This window comes from Nematolebias whitei, chromosome 13 (assembly GCF_014905685.2).
Source record: "Nematolebias whitei isolate Nwh7 chromosome 13, NemWhi1, whole genome shotgun sequence".
Taxonomy (NCBI): Eukaryota; Metazoa; Chordata; class Actinopteri; order Cyprinodontiformes; family Rivulidae; genus Nematolebias; species Nematolebias whitei.
In genome coordinates this window covers 1,177,201-1,188,857 of record NC_056510.1, presented here as the reverse complement: position 1 = coordinate 1,188,857, position 11,657 = coordinate 1,177,201, and the positions used below count along the sequence as shown (strand labels likewise).

The following is an 11,657-nucleotide window of genomic DNA, read 5'->3' as shown; positions in this document are numbered from 1 at the left end:
CCCCCCCCCCCCCTACACACACACACCCAACTTCTAAATGCACTGAGTGGGACACGGACAGGCAGACCAGGTGCCTGTGCACGCCAGGAGAGTCCAGTACACACTGCTGAGATCCAGAGACAAGCTGCAGCACATGAGGGAGGCGGAGCCACATACACAGTGGTGGCATTGGCTCCGCCCACTCAGACACACTTCAGTTCTCAGGAACAGACGTCCCTGTTAATGACTGTGGATGAGTTCTTTCTGCCTGTGGGGACTCGGGGACTCTGGGTTTGGGTTTCTCAGAACCTGCCTGAGCGGCAGCCGCTTCCTCCGAGTCACGACTCTCTCATCGGGGGATTTCACCAACAAACACTTTGTTTCTGACTGGAAGTCTTTAATTTTAATTGTTTTTGGCAAATCAAAGTTTTATTTTCGCACGTGAAGTTTTCAGCTCATGTTACATCGTCTCCCAGACAGACACGTTCAGGTTCATCCCCAACAGCTCAAAGGTGAACACCAACACCAATGTTTGCCTCGTTAGCCCAGATCCTCCCGTTGACTAACAACTTCACTACAACGGGTCCAAAACCACCTGCGGTCTACAAGACTGGATCACTGGAACCACAACCGTTCTGAGACGTGAGTTGTCCTTCAGCTTCTGAAAGGAACCGTTCATGAGGGAGGAGCCAGCTGATGTTGAGATATTTTCACCTCCATGGCTGATCGCATGAACCAAGGGTTCTTTGGCTTGACCCAGTGGATACCCGAGTTGCGCTTCAATCGGAGTCTTGGTGGTTTGATCTCCAGCCCCTGCAGCTTGGGTTGGACGCTTCCTCCCATTCTGCTTTTGTAAACTCTAGGAACCACAAGTAAACCTGCAGTCTGAGAGTGAAGTGCTCTGTTAGGAAAATATGGAACAATAAGATCTGTAATATAAGATGGAGCTAGGTTGTTGAGAGCTTTGTAGGTTAGAAGTAAGATTTTGAATTCTATTCTGGATTTGACAGGGAGCCAATGGAGAGAAGCTAAAACTGGAGAGAGATGATCTCTCCCAGTAACTCCAGTTAAGACTCTGGCAGCAGCATGTTGGATCAACTGAAGACGTTTTAAAGAAGTATTTGGACACCCAGATAATAAACCATTGCAATAGTCCAGTCTAGACGTGACAAATGCATGGACCAGTTTTTCTGCATCATCTTTAGATCAGATGTTTCTAATGTTAGTGATATTACGCAGGTGGAAGAAGGAGGTTCTAGTAACGTTTTTAATGTGGGGGATAAAAGACATGTCCTGATCATCCTGACCTCTGCTGAGAGGGTTCTACATCCTGCAGCGTGTCCACCTGAGGGCCACTACTCACATTCAGTCAGTCCAAAAGCACATTTCTCTGCAAAAGGTCTCCCAGCTGACGGAGCAGAAAGTCAAAGAACTACCAGTAGCATCCCAACAGTGAAGCATGACGGTGGCAGCATCATGCTGTCGGGGAGTTTTGTCTGTAGCATCTTCCTGCAGAGCTTAGAGACAGCGTTGTTGCAAGGCTCTGATCTAAGAAGGGCTAAAACAACTCTTCTGTTGGACTGAAGGTTGTTTGGAGCTCAGTGGACATCATTGTCAGGAAGAAGTTTGACAAAACCAAGACTCTACTAAAAACTGCTTACACAGCACCACTGACCTCCCAAGGGAGAAGGGTCTCACTGACAGATGAGACCAATAATTTGATGGTCCTAAAACTGAGTTTTGTGAAGCTCGTCTTGAAGGACAACAAGAACTGCAGGCCTCCACGCAGACGACTTTAAGAAGTCTCTCCTCAGAGTAAAGTTGCATGAAGGATTCAGACCATGAGGAACTGGACCCTCTGGTCTGATGAAATCAAGACTCAACTGTTTGACGCCACTCATCACCTGCCCAACATATTCCCACAGTGAAGCACGATGGTGATAGCTTCATGCTGTGGGATGTTTTTCCTGAAAGAACTGGTGGAACTGAGTGAGGTTTGATGGCTACCATGTTCTCAAACCTTTTCAGCTCTGGCCACACATTTTCTGTGGAGTTTTATGAAGATTTTGTGATGAATGCTCTAAAAACATGGACTTGGTTGACTTTAATCCTCTGTCCTTTTGAAGACCCATCTATGTCATCGTGCTGCCATGCATGCTATGTCCAAGTGTTACTTTTCATTCAACCTTTATTTCTACAGGTGAGTCTCTTGGAGCCTCAGGGACTCATTTACAGAGAGACCTGATGTTAACGGAGAGAGACAACAGTGGACAATCATAAAAGAACGCAAATAAACTGAGAAGAACAAATTAAAGAAAAATGAATGGTCCAACATTTTTCAGTCAGGTCATCTGGACACTTTCTTTTTTTGTGCTGAAACGTTCCGCCTTCGATCCAGAAGGCTTCATCAGTCAAGGAAACACACAACAAAACCGATTGTTCCCCCAACAGCTTACTCCAAAGTGGAACAAACCAGTTCTGCTTGTGTTAAGATGAATGGTATTAAAAATAAATAAATAAACGAAACCAAAAACAGCTAGGTTGTAAAGTGGTGTAGAAAACTAAAAACAGGAACATGTCTGCGTTGGTTGAACGTAAAATGGAGTTTATTTTCTACCTGTAATATGTCACTTTGTTCCAGGTGGAGGTGAGGGCCACAGCAGAGCTGGTGCGTTTGAAACATCAACTTTTGCTTCAATATTTCCACATAATGTTCCAAACTCATGACGTCGTCTTTAGTGTGAACGTCACCAGTCCATCCTGCAGCAAAACACCCCTACACCATGATACTGCCACCTCCATGCTTCACTCTTTGTATGGTGTCCTGAGCTTCCCACTTTTTCCTCGAAATGTAACGGTGGTTGTTATGACCAAACCGTCCAGCAGACAGCAGGACATGTCTCCAAACATTGTAGACGAGCTGTAATCCGTCTTAAGAAAAATGTCTTTGTCCTCACGAGTTTCCTTTTCCAGACTGACAAGCAGGTGATGGCTAACCAACCGGACCTCGTTCTGGTCAGCAAGCAGGAGAAGGAGCAGCTGCAGAAACACCAAGAGCTGAAAGAAGAAATACAGAAGTTGTAGAGTGAAGGTGTCAGTGGTCCCAGTGGTCAATGGAGGACTCTGTGCTGTGACCCCAGAACTGGAAGAGTGGCTTCAAGAGATCTAGGAACAACCTCTGTCCAGAAGAGCTCAGTCCTAGGAACATCTGAGATGCTGAACCAGTTCTACTTCTTTAGGTTGAAATCAGGCGTCTCTTGTAAATGAGTCCTCGAGGCTCAATGGGATTTACCTGTAGAAATAAAGGTTGGTTGAACAGAACCCACATAACACAGGCGGCTGGTAGAGGACCCCAAAAATAATTTTGACGAGTCATTCTCCAGAACCTGAAGATCCAACCATCAGTTCTCTGCACAGTTCTGAGTGTGCCAACATAAAAACAACTTCTAGTGTTTGTAATAAACAGAACTTCGTCAGAACCAAAGCCTGAACAGTAGGATGGAAAGAAGGACCCAGCCAGGACGGATCCATTCTAATTCTCCATGAGATGTTCCTGCAGGTAAACCTGACAACATCCCCCCACCAGGTGCAGGGACGCCATATTTTGAAGGTGTTCAAACCAGCTTGAGAATATTGTAAACTATTTTATTCCTCAGACATGAGTGCTTAGTGTATATTTAGTTGATGTTTTTCTTAGTTCATATCTTAGATGTTATCACTGTTTTTCTTATACATTTTATTGTCGGATGTAACTGGGACCCTGTGGACATAATTTCACTCCACCACATGTACCACATGAGGTGCGAATGACCATAAAGAGTCTCTGACTCTGACATCTTTCCTCAGCAGATTAGATCTGGATTATGGTCTGATAAGACGGCGCACAGCAGGATTAAAGGTCGTACGTTCTTGTTTTGTAGACTTTGAACATCCACTTCCTGCATCAGACCAACCTTCTCGAGATAATGAGCTGAAGAAGAGAAAGCAGGACATGAATCTAAATAATGAGATGGTAAAATGACCAAAGTCCAGTCAACCCGTCTCACTGCCCTTCATGTCGAACACACCTGACTGAGCTGGCACAGAGCAGATGTGTTGATCAGCAGATCAGTGAATGGTCAGGATCCACCTGCAGGAAACACCTGATGGCCAGAGACGACGAGGGGGTGGAGCTGCTGCCTGACAGGAAGTTACACACCGTTTGGGACAGAGACCCATCCCGTCCAGGTCGTGCTGGACAAACCAGTTTAACACTTTGTGGTAACGAGGTGCTGCGTGTAGAGTTTTGAGTAAAGAGAACAAGTTCATACAATTTGGAAAACCGCTGCAACTTAACAAAACGTGGACAAACGTAGACGGCTCCAATACTTGACAGTACAAGTATCTGACCACCGAAGTTCATGCTCATTAATCCTGGAACAAATCCATCAACCTCAGAGGAGTTGACCAGGGAGAGGGCGGGCCCCGGAGGACATCTTAGCATCAGCAAACAGTCGTTTCCACTATGGAGGGAGCTGTTAGTGGGACTCAGTTTGTTGTGGCTCCTCAGACTGAAGAAGTCCTTTGGATGAAGGACGAAAAGTCTCGGCAACAAAAAAAAAAAAGAAACCGTCCAGATGAGCTGGCTGAACATTGTTGGAAGGATCTGTTAACTTTACTCATCAGTACATTTAGAGAAGAGCTGCTGCTCCATGTTTTATAACGCCTCACTGCGGTGTCCGCCAGTCCGTGCACACCAGGCGCTGCAGCTGGTGACCCCCCCACCACCACCACACACAGATTTACTGCAGTGGCCCAGTTTATTCAGAAACACTTCAGAGAAAAGAGCCATATCTTCTGCAGCTGCTCTACATCCCAGGTCCAAGTCTGCCACGTCCAGAACCTTCTACACACGAGGAACGTTTGATGACTGATTCTACAAACTAATATTCAATGATTCAAGGTTCTTTATTCGTCATTCTCATCTCATGAGAATATGTTCACAGGGCCCAGTTACATCCAACAATAAAATGAAAAAGAAAAACAGTAAGATATATGAACTAAGAAAACAACTAAATACACACTAAGCACTAATAGTATGAAAAATATTACGCTGAACAGCAGTACGAACATGAGTCTGTGTGAACAGATGAGCACGCATGAATACAGCAACATGAAACTGATCAGCAGCAACATGAAACAGATCAGCAGCAACATGAAACAGATCAGCAGCAACATGAAACGGATCAGCAGCAACATGAAACAGATCAGCAGTAGCATGAAACTGATCAGCAGCAACATGAAACTGATCAGCAGCAACATGAAACTGATCAGCAGCAACATGAAACTGATCAGCAACATGACGTGATTTTTCACAGTGATTCTTCTGGTTAGAGATTAATGAGTGCAACAGCCTCAGGGTAGAAGCTGTTCCTCAGTCTAGTGGTTCTACACTTAATGCTCCTCAACCTCCTTCCTGAGGGGAGCGGGGCAAAAAGTGTGTGTGCTGGGTGAGTGTGGTCCTTCATGATGCAGGTGGTCCTCTTCCTGCATCTGGAGGTGTAGATGTCTGTGATGGTGGGGAGACTGACTCCAACATCTTCTGTGCAGCCTTCACCACTCTCTGCAAAGCTTTTCTTTCTGCAGCTGTGCAGCCTCCATGCCACACGTTGATGCTGGAGCACAGGATGCTCTCCACTGCACACCTGTAGAAGGAGGTGAGGACTGAGCTTCCAGACCAGCTCGCCTCAGCCGTCTGAGGAAGTAGAGTCTCTGATGATCTTTCTTCATCAGGCTGGTGGTGTTGTTGCTCCAGCTGAGGTTGTTGTTCAGGTGCACAAGAACTTGTAGCTGGAGAACACTTCCACTGCAGGTCCTCTTATGTTCAGGGGGGTGTAGGTGTGTTTGTTCCTTCTGAAGTCCATGACCATCTCCTTCGTCTTCTTCACATCGATGGATGTTTTTTGTTTGTTTGTTTGTTTGCGTGCGTGCTTCTGTCTGCAGAGTCAAAGTTTAACGGGATCATTTCTGACTCAAGTCCTCTGGACTCAGCAGCTCCTCCAGATTCAGTGTTGAGCTCTTGGTCCTTCAGGAGCTCCTCTGGAACCAGAACAGAAGTTCTGTCATGTGATCATGGATGTCCAAGTCTGGCCTTAAACCTTCTGCTCACTGTCTGACAGGTTTCAGTGGGTACCTGAACGCAGCACGCTTCATGTTGTGGAGGTAGGCGTTCAGTCAGGTGGAGATGCATCTGAGTTTTGGGTCTCCTCTCAGCGGGACAGGCCCAGAAAACCTCCAAGGAGTCCAGGAGGTGTCCTGATCAGATGAACCTCCTCAACTGACTCCTTTAGATCCAGAGGAACAGCAGTTCTACTCCTCACTCCGCCCGGAGGACAGAGCGCCTCCTCCTATCTCTAAGACTGAGACTTCCCACCCTACGAAGGAAGCTCCTTGGATCCAGGATCTGGTTGTGTCAGTCCTGATCCAAACTTCATGACCACAGCTGAGGGCTGGACTATAGACCGACCAGTAAATCCAGATGGTTCTGAGGTCCATCAGGACATTTTGCTCAGGAAGGAGACGAGTTTCGGCAATTAACTTGTTTTGGTGTGAAATGTCCAACAAAGACTGAAAGGACACTCAGAGAAGATGAAGACTCCCAAAGCAGCATCAAAAGGCAGATGTTTAGAGACACGTCCTGAGGTCTGATGCATCCAGAACTGAAGCTTCGCCACATTTGAAGAGGTGGAAGCGGAGAATCTGTCCCAGCTGTGGGCGGGGCAGCGTCAGGACGCGAGGGACTGGACCTTCATTAGATGACACCACGAGGAAAATCCTTCTGTGAAGCAACGTTTGACAACATGAAGGTAAAGCTCAGACACACAAGGGTGCTCAGATGGTCAGATTAGTCCCAAAGTGCTTTAAGGACAACAAAGTCCATGTTCTGGAGTGGTCTTCACAAAGACCCGATCTCAGTCCCAGAGAAAGGTAGCAGAGCTGAGAAGATAACAGGTTCTGCCAATCAGCTGTGCTCAAACCTGAAACCTAACATCTGGTGAGTGAGCAGACCAGCAATGTCTTCAAAACAGGCAGAAGAAACATGAAAATCCTGTAAGGAAAATAATCTTCATCCACAGAGAGAAGAAGTCAAGAGATCCTTTAAAACCTGCTGGGTCCAGTTTAGGGACCAAACTAAGGTTAGTTCTGACATCATTCACAGAAACCTGAAGCAACCTGCTGGAGATAAAGTCTCAGAAACAGTCTCATGAGATTTACAAATACATCAACATCTTCATGTGTTGGTGGGAACTGAACGTTTGAAAGAAACTTCTCAAAACGATGCTGCTGTTGTTGCTCTGCAAAACTACCAGGAGCATCTAACCAGGTGGAGTCCGGTCCTCTGGACGGGTTCTTCTGGTTGAAACATTTCTTCTTTTAACCAAGAGGCTTCTTCAGTCTGAGGAGCTGCAACAAACTCAGTCTTATGAGCAGCACCTTCTTTTAGTGGCTCATCCCTTTAGTTGGCAGCTCAGAACACCACATACAGAACATTATGGACTTTGTGGATAAGGTGAGGGATGTCATCATGGAGATGTCACTCTTCACTTCCTGTTGATGAGGCAGTAGAGGTGGTGTGTTTGAGGTCAGACACTGCTCTGAGCAGCAGGACTGGCCACAGAGCAACCGTGTCGACTCTTGAACCTGTGTCTGCAGTCAACCTACGTCACATGGGGGGGCAGAAACATGGGTGTGCTGTGGGGTCTCCAGTTCCTCCTATTGACGCCAACTGGAACATGGAGGAGGTAGAAGAGAGCAGGTGATCTGTGCACGTGTATTTGACAATGTGGATGCGCAGAATATTCTGACTGGTTCAGTTTGAAAAATGGTCGATGCCTTCATGGCTCTCGAACGCTTTTGAGACTTTAGCCCGTCTGTAACGACCCGTCCCTCCAGCGGGGGGGGGCACGGATCCACTCGGACCAATCAACGGGAGGCCCATCAGAACCTGGAGGTTCTGTCAACAGGACGTTATGTGTGTGTGTCTCTGAAGACACCTCAGCCTGCTCAGAACCTCAAAACGGGTCAAACTGCTCATCCTACCTTTCCCTGAGCTGAAGAAGGACTCCATCTCCACACTGGACCTGGAGTGGGACACGCAGAGAGCTGAGCTCGGAACCAGTCCCTCCTGTGGTGGACTGTGATCCGTGGTTCTGACCAGACACCAACTGGACCGCTCGCTGGGCTGCTCGATCAGCTCCACGGTCTGACCTGCAGAGAAGAAGAGACGGTCACATCCCCCTGAGGACGGTCCAGTTGTGACGGAGGAGTGTGGGGGCTGCTTCACCTGCAGTGACGGACAGCTCGGTGCTGCATCCTGCGGTGAAGTCCTGCAGAACCACGGTGAGCTCGCAGCCGCCGGAGAGCTGCGGAGAGAGAGAGGACAAGCTTCAGCTGCTGGAACCCGAGCTGAACAGAACCACGCCTCCATCCTGACAAACGGGTTCTAACAGCAGAAACAGTCATAAAGGGCCCGATTGGACCTGGTCCGGGTGGACCCGGGGTCTGCTGACCCAAAAGGACCACACTTCGAGCACAGAACAGAAGAAGCATCGCCAGGAACAAACATTCATACGATTACGAGTCTTTTTAAACTTTGTTTCTAAATGGTCTTTCTACAAATGTTTGTTTACATGTTTACACAAACAACAACAAGCCATGAGCACATCAGGCGTGTAGATCATAACACGACCTCGCAGTGGTTCCCATTCAGAGCCTGTGTGTTGAAAATGAAACCCAACGGTTCAACATCCAACTCACTGGGTCCAGTCTAAAAAGAAAAGTACTTTTTTTTTGACAGATCGGTTTTTATATCTTGTTAGTAGCATGTGTTGTAAAAAGCAATGAGCAGAGTTTCAGAGTCCGAATTGTTCTGGACAGAAGCCACAAACAGCTGATGTTATAAAAAAACAAGACTAGCTGCACAAAGCGCTGCTGCACCGGTCACTGGTCCCAGTCAGACTGAACTGTTTCAGTCAAACCTTGGAAAACGAAATGCAGCTGCTCTTAATGAACGTCGTCAGATCCAGCAGGACTGGTTCTCATGAACAAGCTTAAACCCAGGGGGGACCCTCAGGGCCTTCAACACCTTCAGAGAAGGCCCAAGAATTCAGCACATATGAAATATTACTATTGAGATTTTAATTCAATATGTATTTCATATAAAATAAATATTTTCAATGTTGTTTTTCTTAGCTTTTCATAATTTGTCATATTTTCTTTAAACTGTTTTGCTGTTGCGCAAATTTTTTTAAATCCATGAAAATGCAGTGATCCAATCAGATTCTTTAGATTTGTGTCTCCAGGCAGAAACATGTCTGAAGCTTCTCTCTCATTGGTCAGGACTTCAGTGTCAGCAGAGAAGGACGAGCTCAGTCAGAGCCTCTGCAGGAGGAGTTTAAGGACTGACAGGAACATTAACCAATCACAATGCTGATGCGGAGTGGGCTGGGCTAAAACAAAGAGCTCTGAGCCTTCGGGAAGGCCTTGTAAAGACTTTTTTTTTTTAACCACAAATAGAATTGTGATGCATTCAGTTGCAACCTGTAAACATTCACACTAACATAGGTGCTCTAAAAAAAAGGAAGGTTAAATATTAAATTTAGGTTCATATTGATAACTGTAAACATTAAAGTTGTGTTTTGGGTTAAATTTCAGTGTGAAGTACTGAAAATACATGTTGAGGCTGAGTGAGCTGCAGGGGCTGCTGGGTAATCGTGGGACAGAAACAGGTGGATTTCCAGGCTCTGTGTTCAGATGGGTGGACCCGGTTGGTTCTGGTAGGGTTGGGTTGATCCTTCTGGACCTGATGAAAGCACGTCCTGTCAGCACGTTTCTGGATCATGAAAATAGTAAGATGATGTCATCAGACTGCGACTTCGTACAGTCTTTCATGTTAGCTTTTATCAGGCGGTCAGGTTCTAACTGAAGGTCCAGTTATGACTGTTACAAGGTCAAGATTCTTTATTGTCATTCGCATCGCATGTGGTACATGTGGTGGAAGGAAATTATGTTCACAGGGTCCGAGTTACATCAAACAATAAAATGTAAAAGAAAAACAGTAATAAGCTCTAAGACTTGAACTAAGAAATATGCTAATCACTAGTAGTACAAAAACAATACGCCGAACAACAGCAGCACGAACATGAGTCTGTGTGAGCAGATGAGAATGAATGAACACAGCAGCATGAAATAAATCAGCAGCATGAGCTCAGCAGCACAAACAATCAAGTGGCATTAAAGTGATTATTTTCCCCCTCACAGAGATCCTCCTAGTTAGAGATTCATGAGTCTAACAGCCTCAGGGTAGAAGCTGTTCCTCAGTCTAGTGGTTCTACACTTAATGCTTCGCAACGTCCCGCCTGAGGGGAGCGAGGCAAAAAAAGTGTGTGTGCTGGGTGAGTGTGGTCCTTCATGATGCAGGTGGCCCTCTTCCTGCATCTGGAGGTGTAGATGTCTGTGATGGTGGGGAGACTGACCAGTGATTAAAACAGGTCGTGTCCTCCTCCTGTTGTTTTGGAAAATGTCAGGCAACGTGTGTGTGTGTGTGTGGGGGGGGGGGGGGGGGCAAGGGGCTTAAGATCTCCTAGCAACAAAATCTGCTGTTTGTAGAAACAAGCAGGTGAGTTTCTACCTGACAGATGGCAACACACACACACACACACACACACACACACACACACGTTTTCAGTTCTTCTGCCTGATTAGAGTTCAGCTCAAGGAGAACAGGAGTCCAGAGACTGGACTGGTTCCGTCTGTTTGATCTGTGTGCTGCCCATCATGTACAGATATACATGTCTGTACATGATGGGCAGCAAGCGGTTATTCTGTCAATCTAATCAATCTAACTACCTAGAGCTAGACCTAGAACTACCTACCTAATCTAGTAACTAGGTCATTCAACTTTTATTTCTACAGGTTAATCTCAGTGTGCCTCGGGAACTCATTTATAACAGAAACCTGATTTTAACAAAGAATGATGACAACAGTAGACAACAATAGGCAATCTGAAAAGAAAGCATACAAATTGAGAAGAACAAATGAAAGAAAATGGTATTTAAAAAAATGAAACAAAAACAGCTAGGTTGTAAGGTAATGTAGGATACTAAAAGCATGAACAGCTTTCTCCAGGTCGCGACAATTTAAAAAGGGTTTGACCTTTTTTAAAAGGCGTAAATAAAAGAATCCCGACCGGACAACAGAGGCAATATGTTTGTCAAAGTGTAAAGCCTTATCAAAGGTCACCCCAAGGTTATTCACACAGTCACTGAAGTTTATGTCCAAGTTTCCCAGGCCAGTTGCATCTTTGTCACCAAATAAAATCCATTCTGTTTTACTGTAATTTAAAAACAGGAAGTTCTTGTTCAGCCAATGTTTGATTGCAGAGATGCAGTCAAAGAGAGAAAGCACTGGGTTACTGGATCCTGGCCTTAATGGTAAATAGATCTGCAAATCATCTGCATAAAAATGAAAGTTGACATTGTGTTGTCTTATAATAGATCCAAGTGGCAACATGTATAATGAAAAGAGCAAAGGACCCAAAATGGAACCCTGGGGCACCCCACACAGAAGAGGGGCTGTAGAGGAAGAGGAGCCATTGAACAAGATAGAAAAGGTTCTATCAGATAAATAGGACGTGAACC

At 45.8% G+C, this 11,657-nt stretch overlaps 1 protein-coding gene across 1 annotated transcript in view; it reads right to left on the bottom strand.

Annotated features, from left to right (window-relative positions):
- The window catches only part of LOC119419437 (kalirin), a 69,599-nt gene that overhangs the window by 36,404 nt on the left and 21,538 nt on the right, over nucleotides 1-11,657 (bottom strand). The window contains exons 15-16 of the mRNA XM_037686739.1: nucleotides 8,303-8,381; nucleotides 8,059-8,226 (exon numbers count right to left, since the gene is read on the bottom strand). Coding sequence (XP_037542667.1) covers nucleotides 8,059-8,226; nucleotides 8,303-8,381 — 247 coding nt within the window. The remainder of the gene's footprint in view (nucleotides 1-8,058; nucleotides 8,227-8,302; nucleotides 8,382-11,657) is intronic.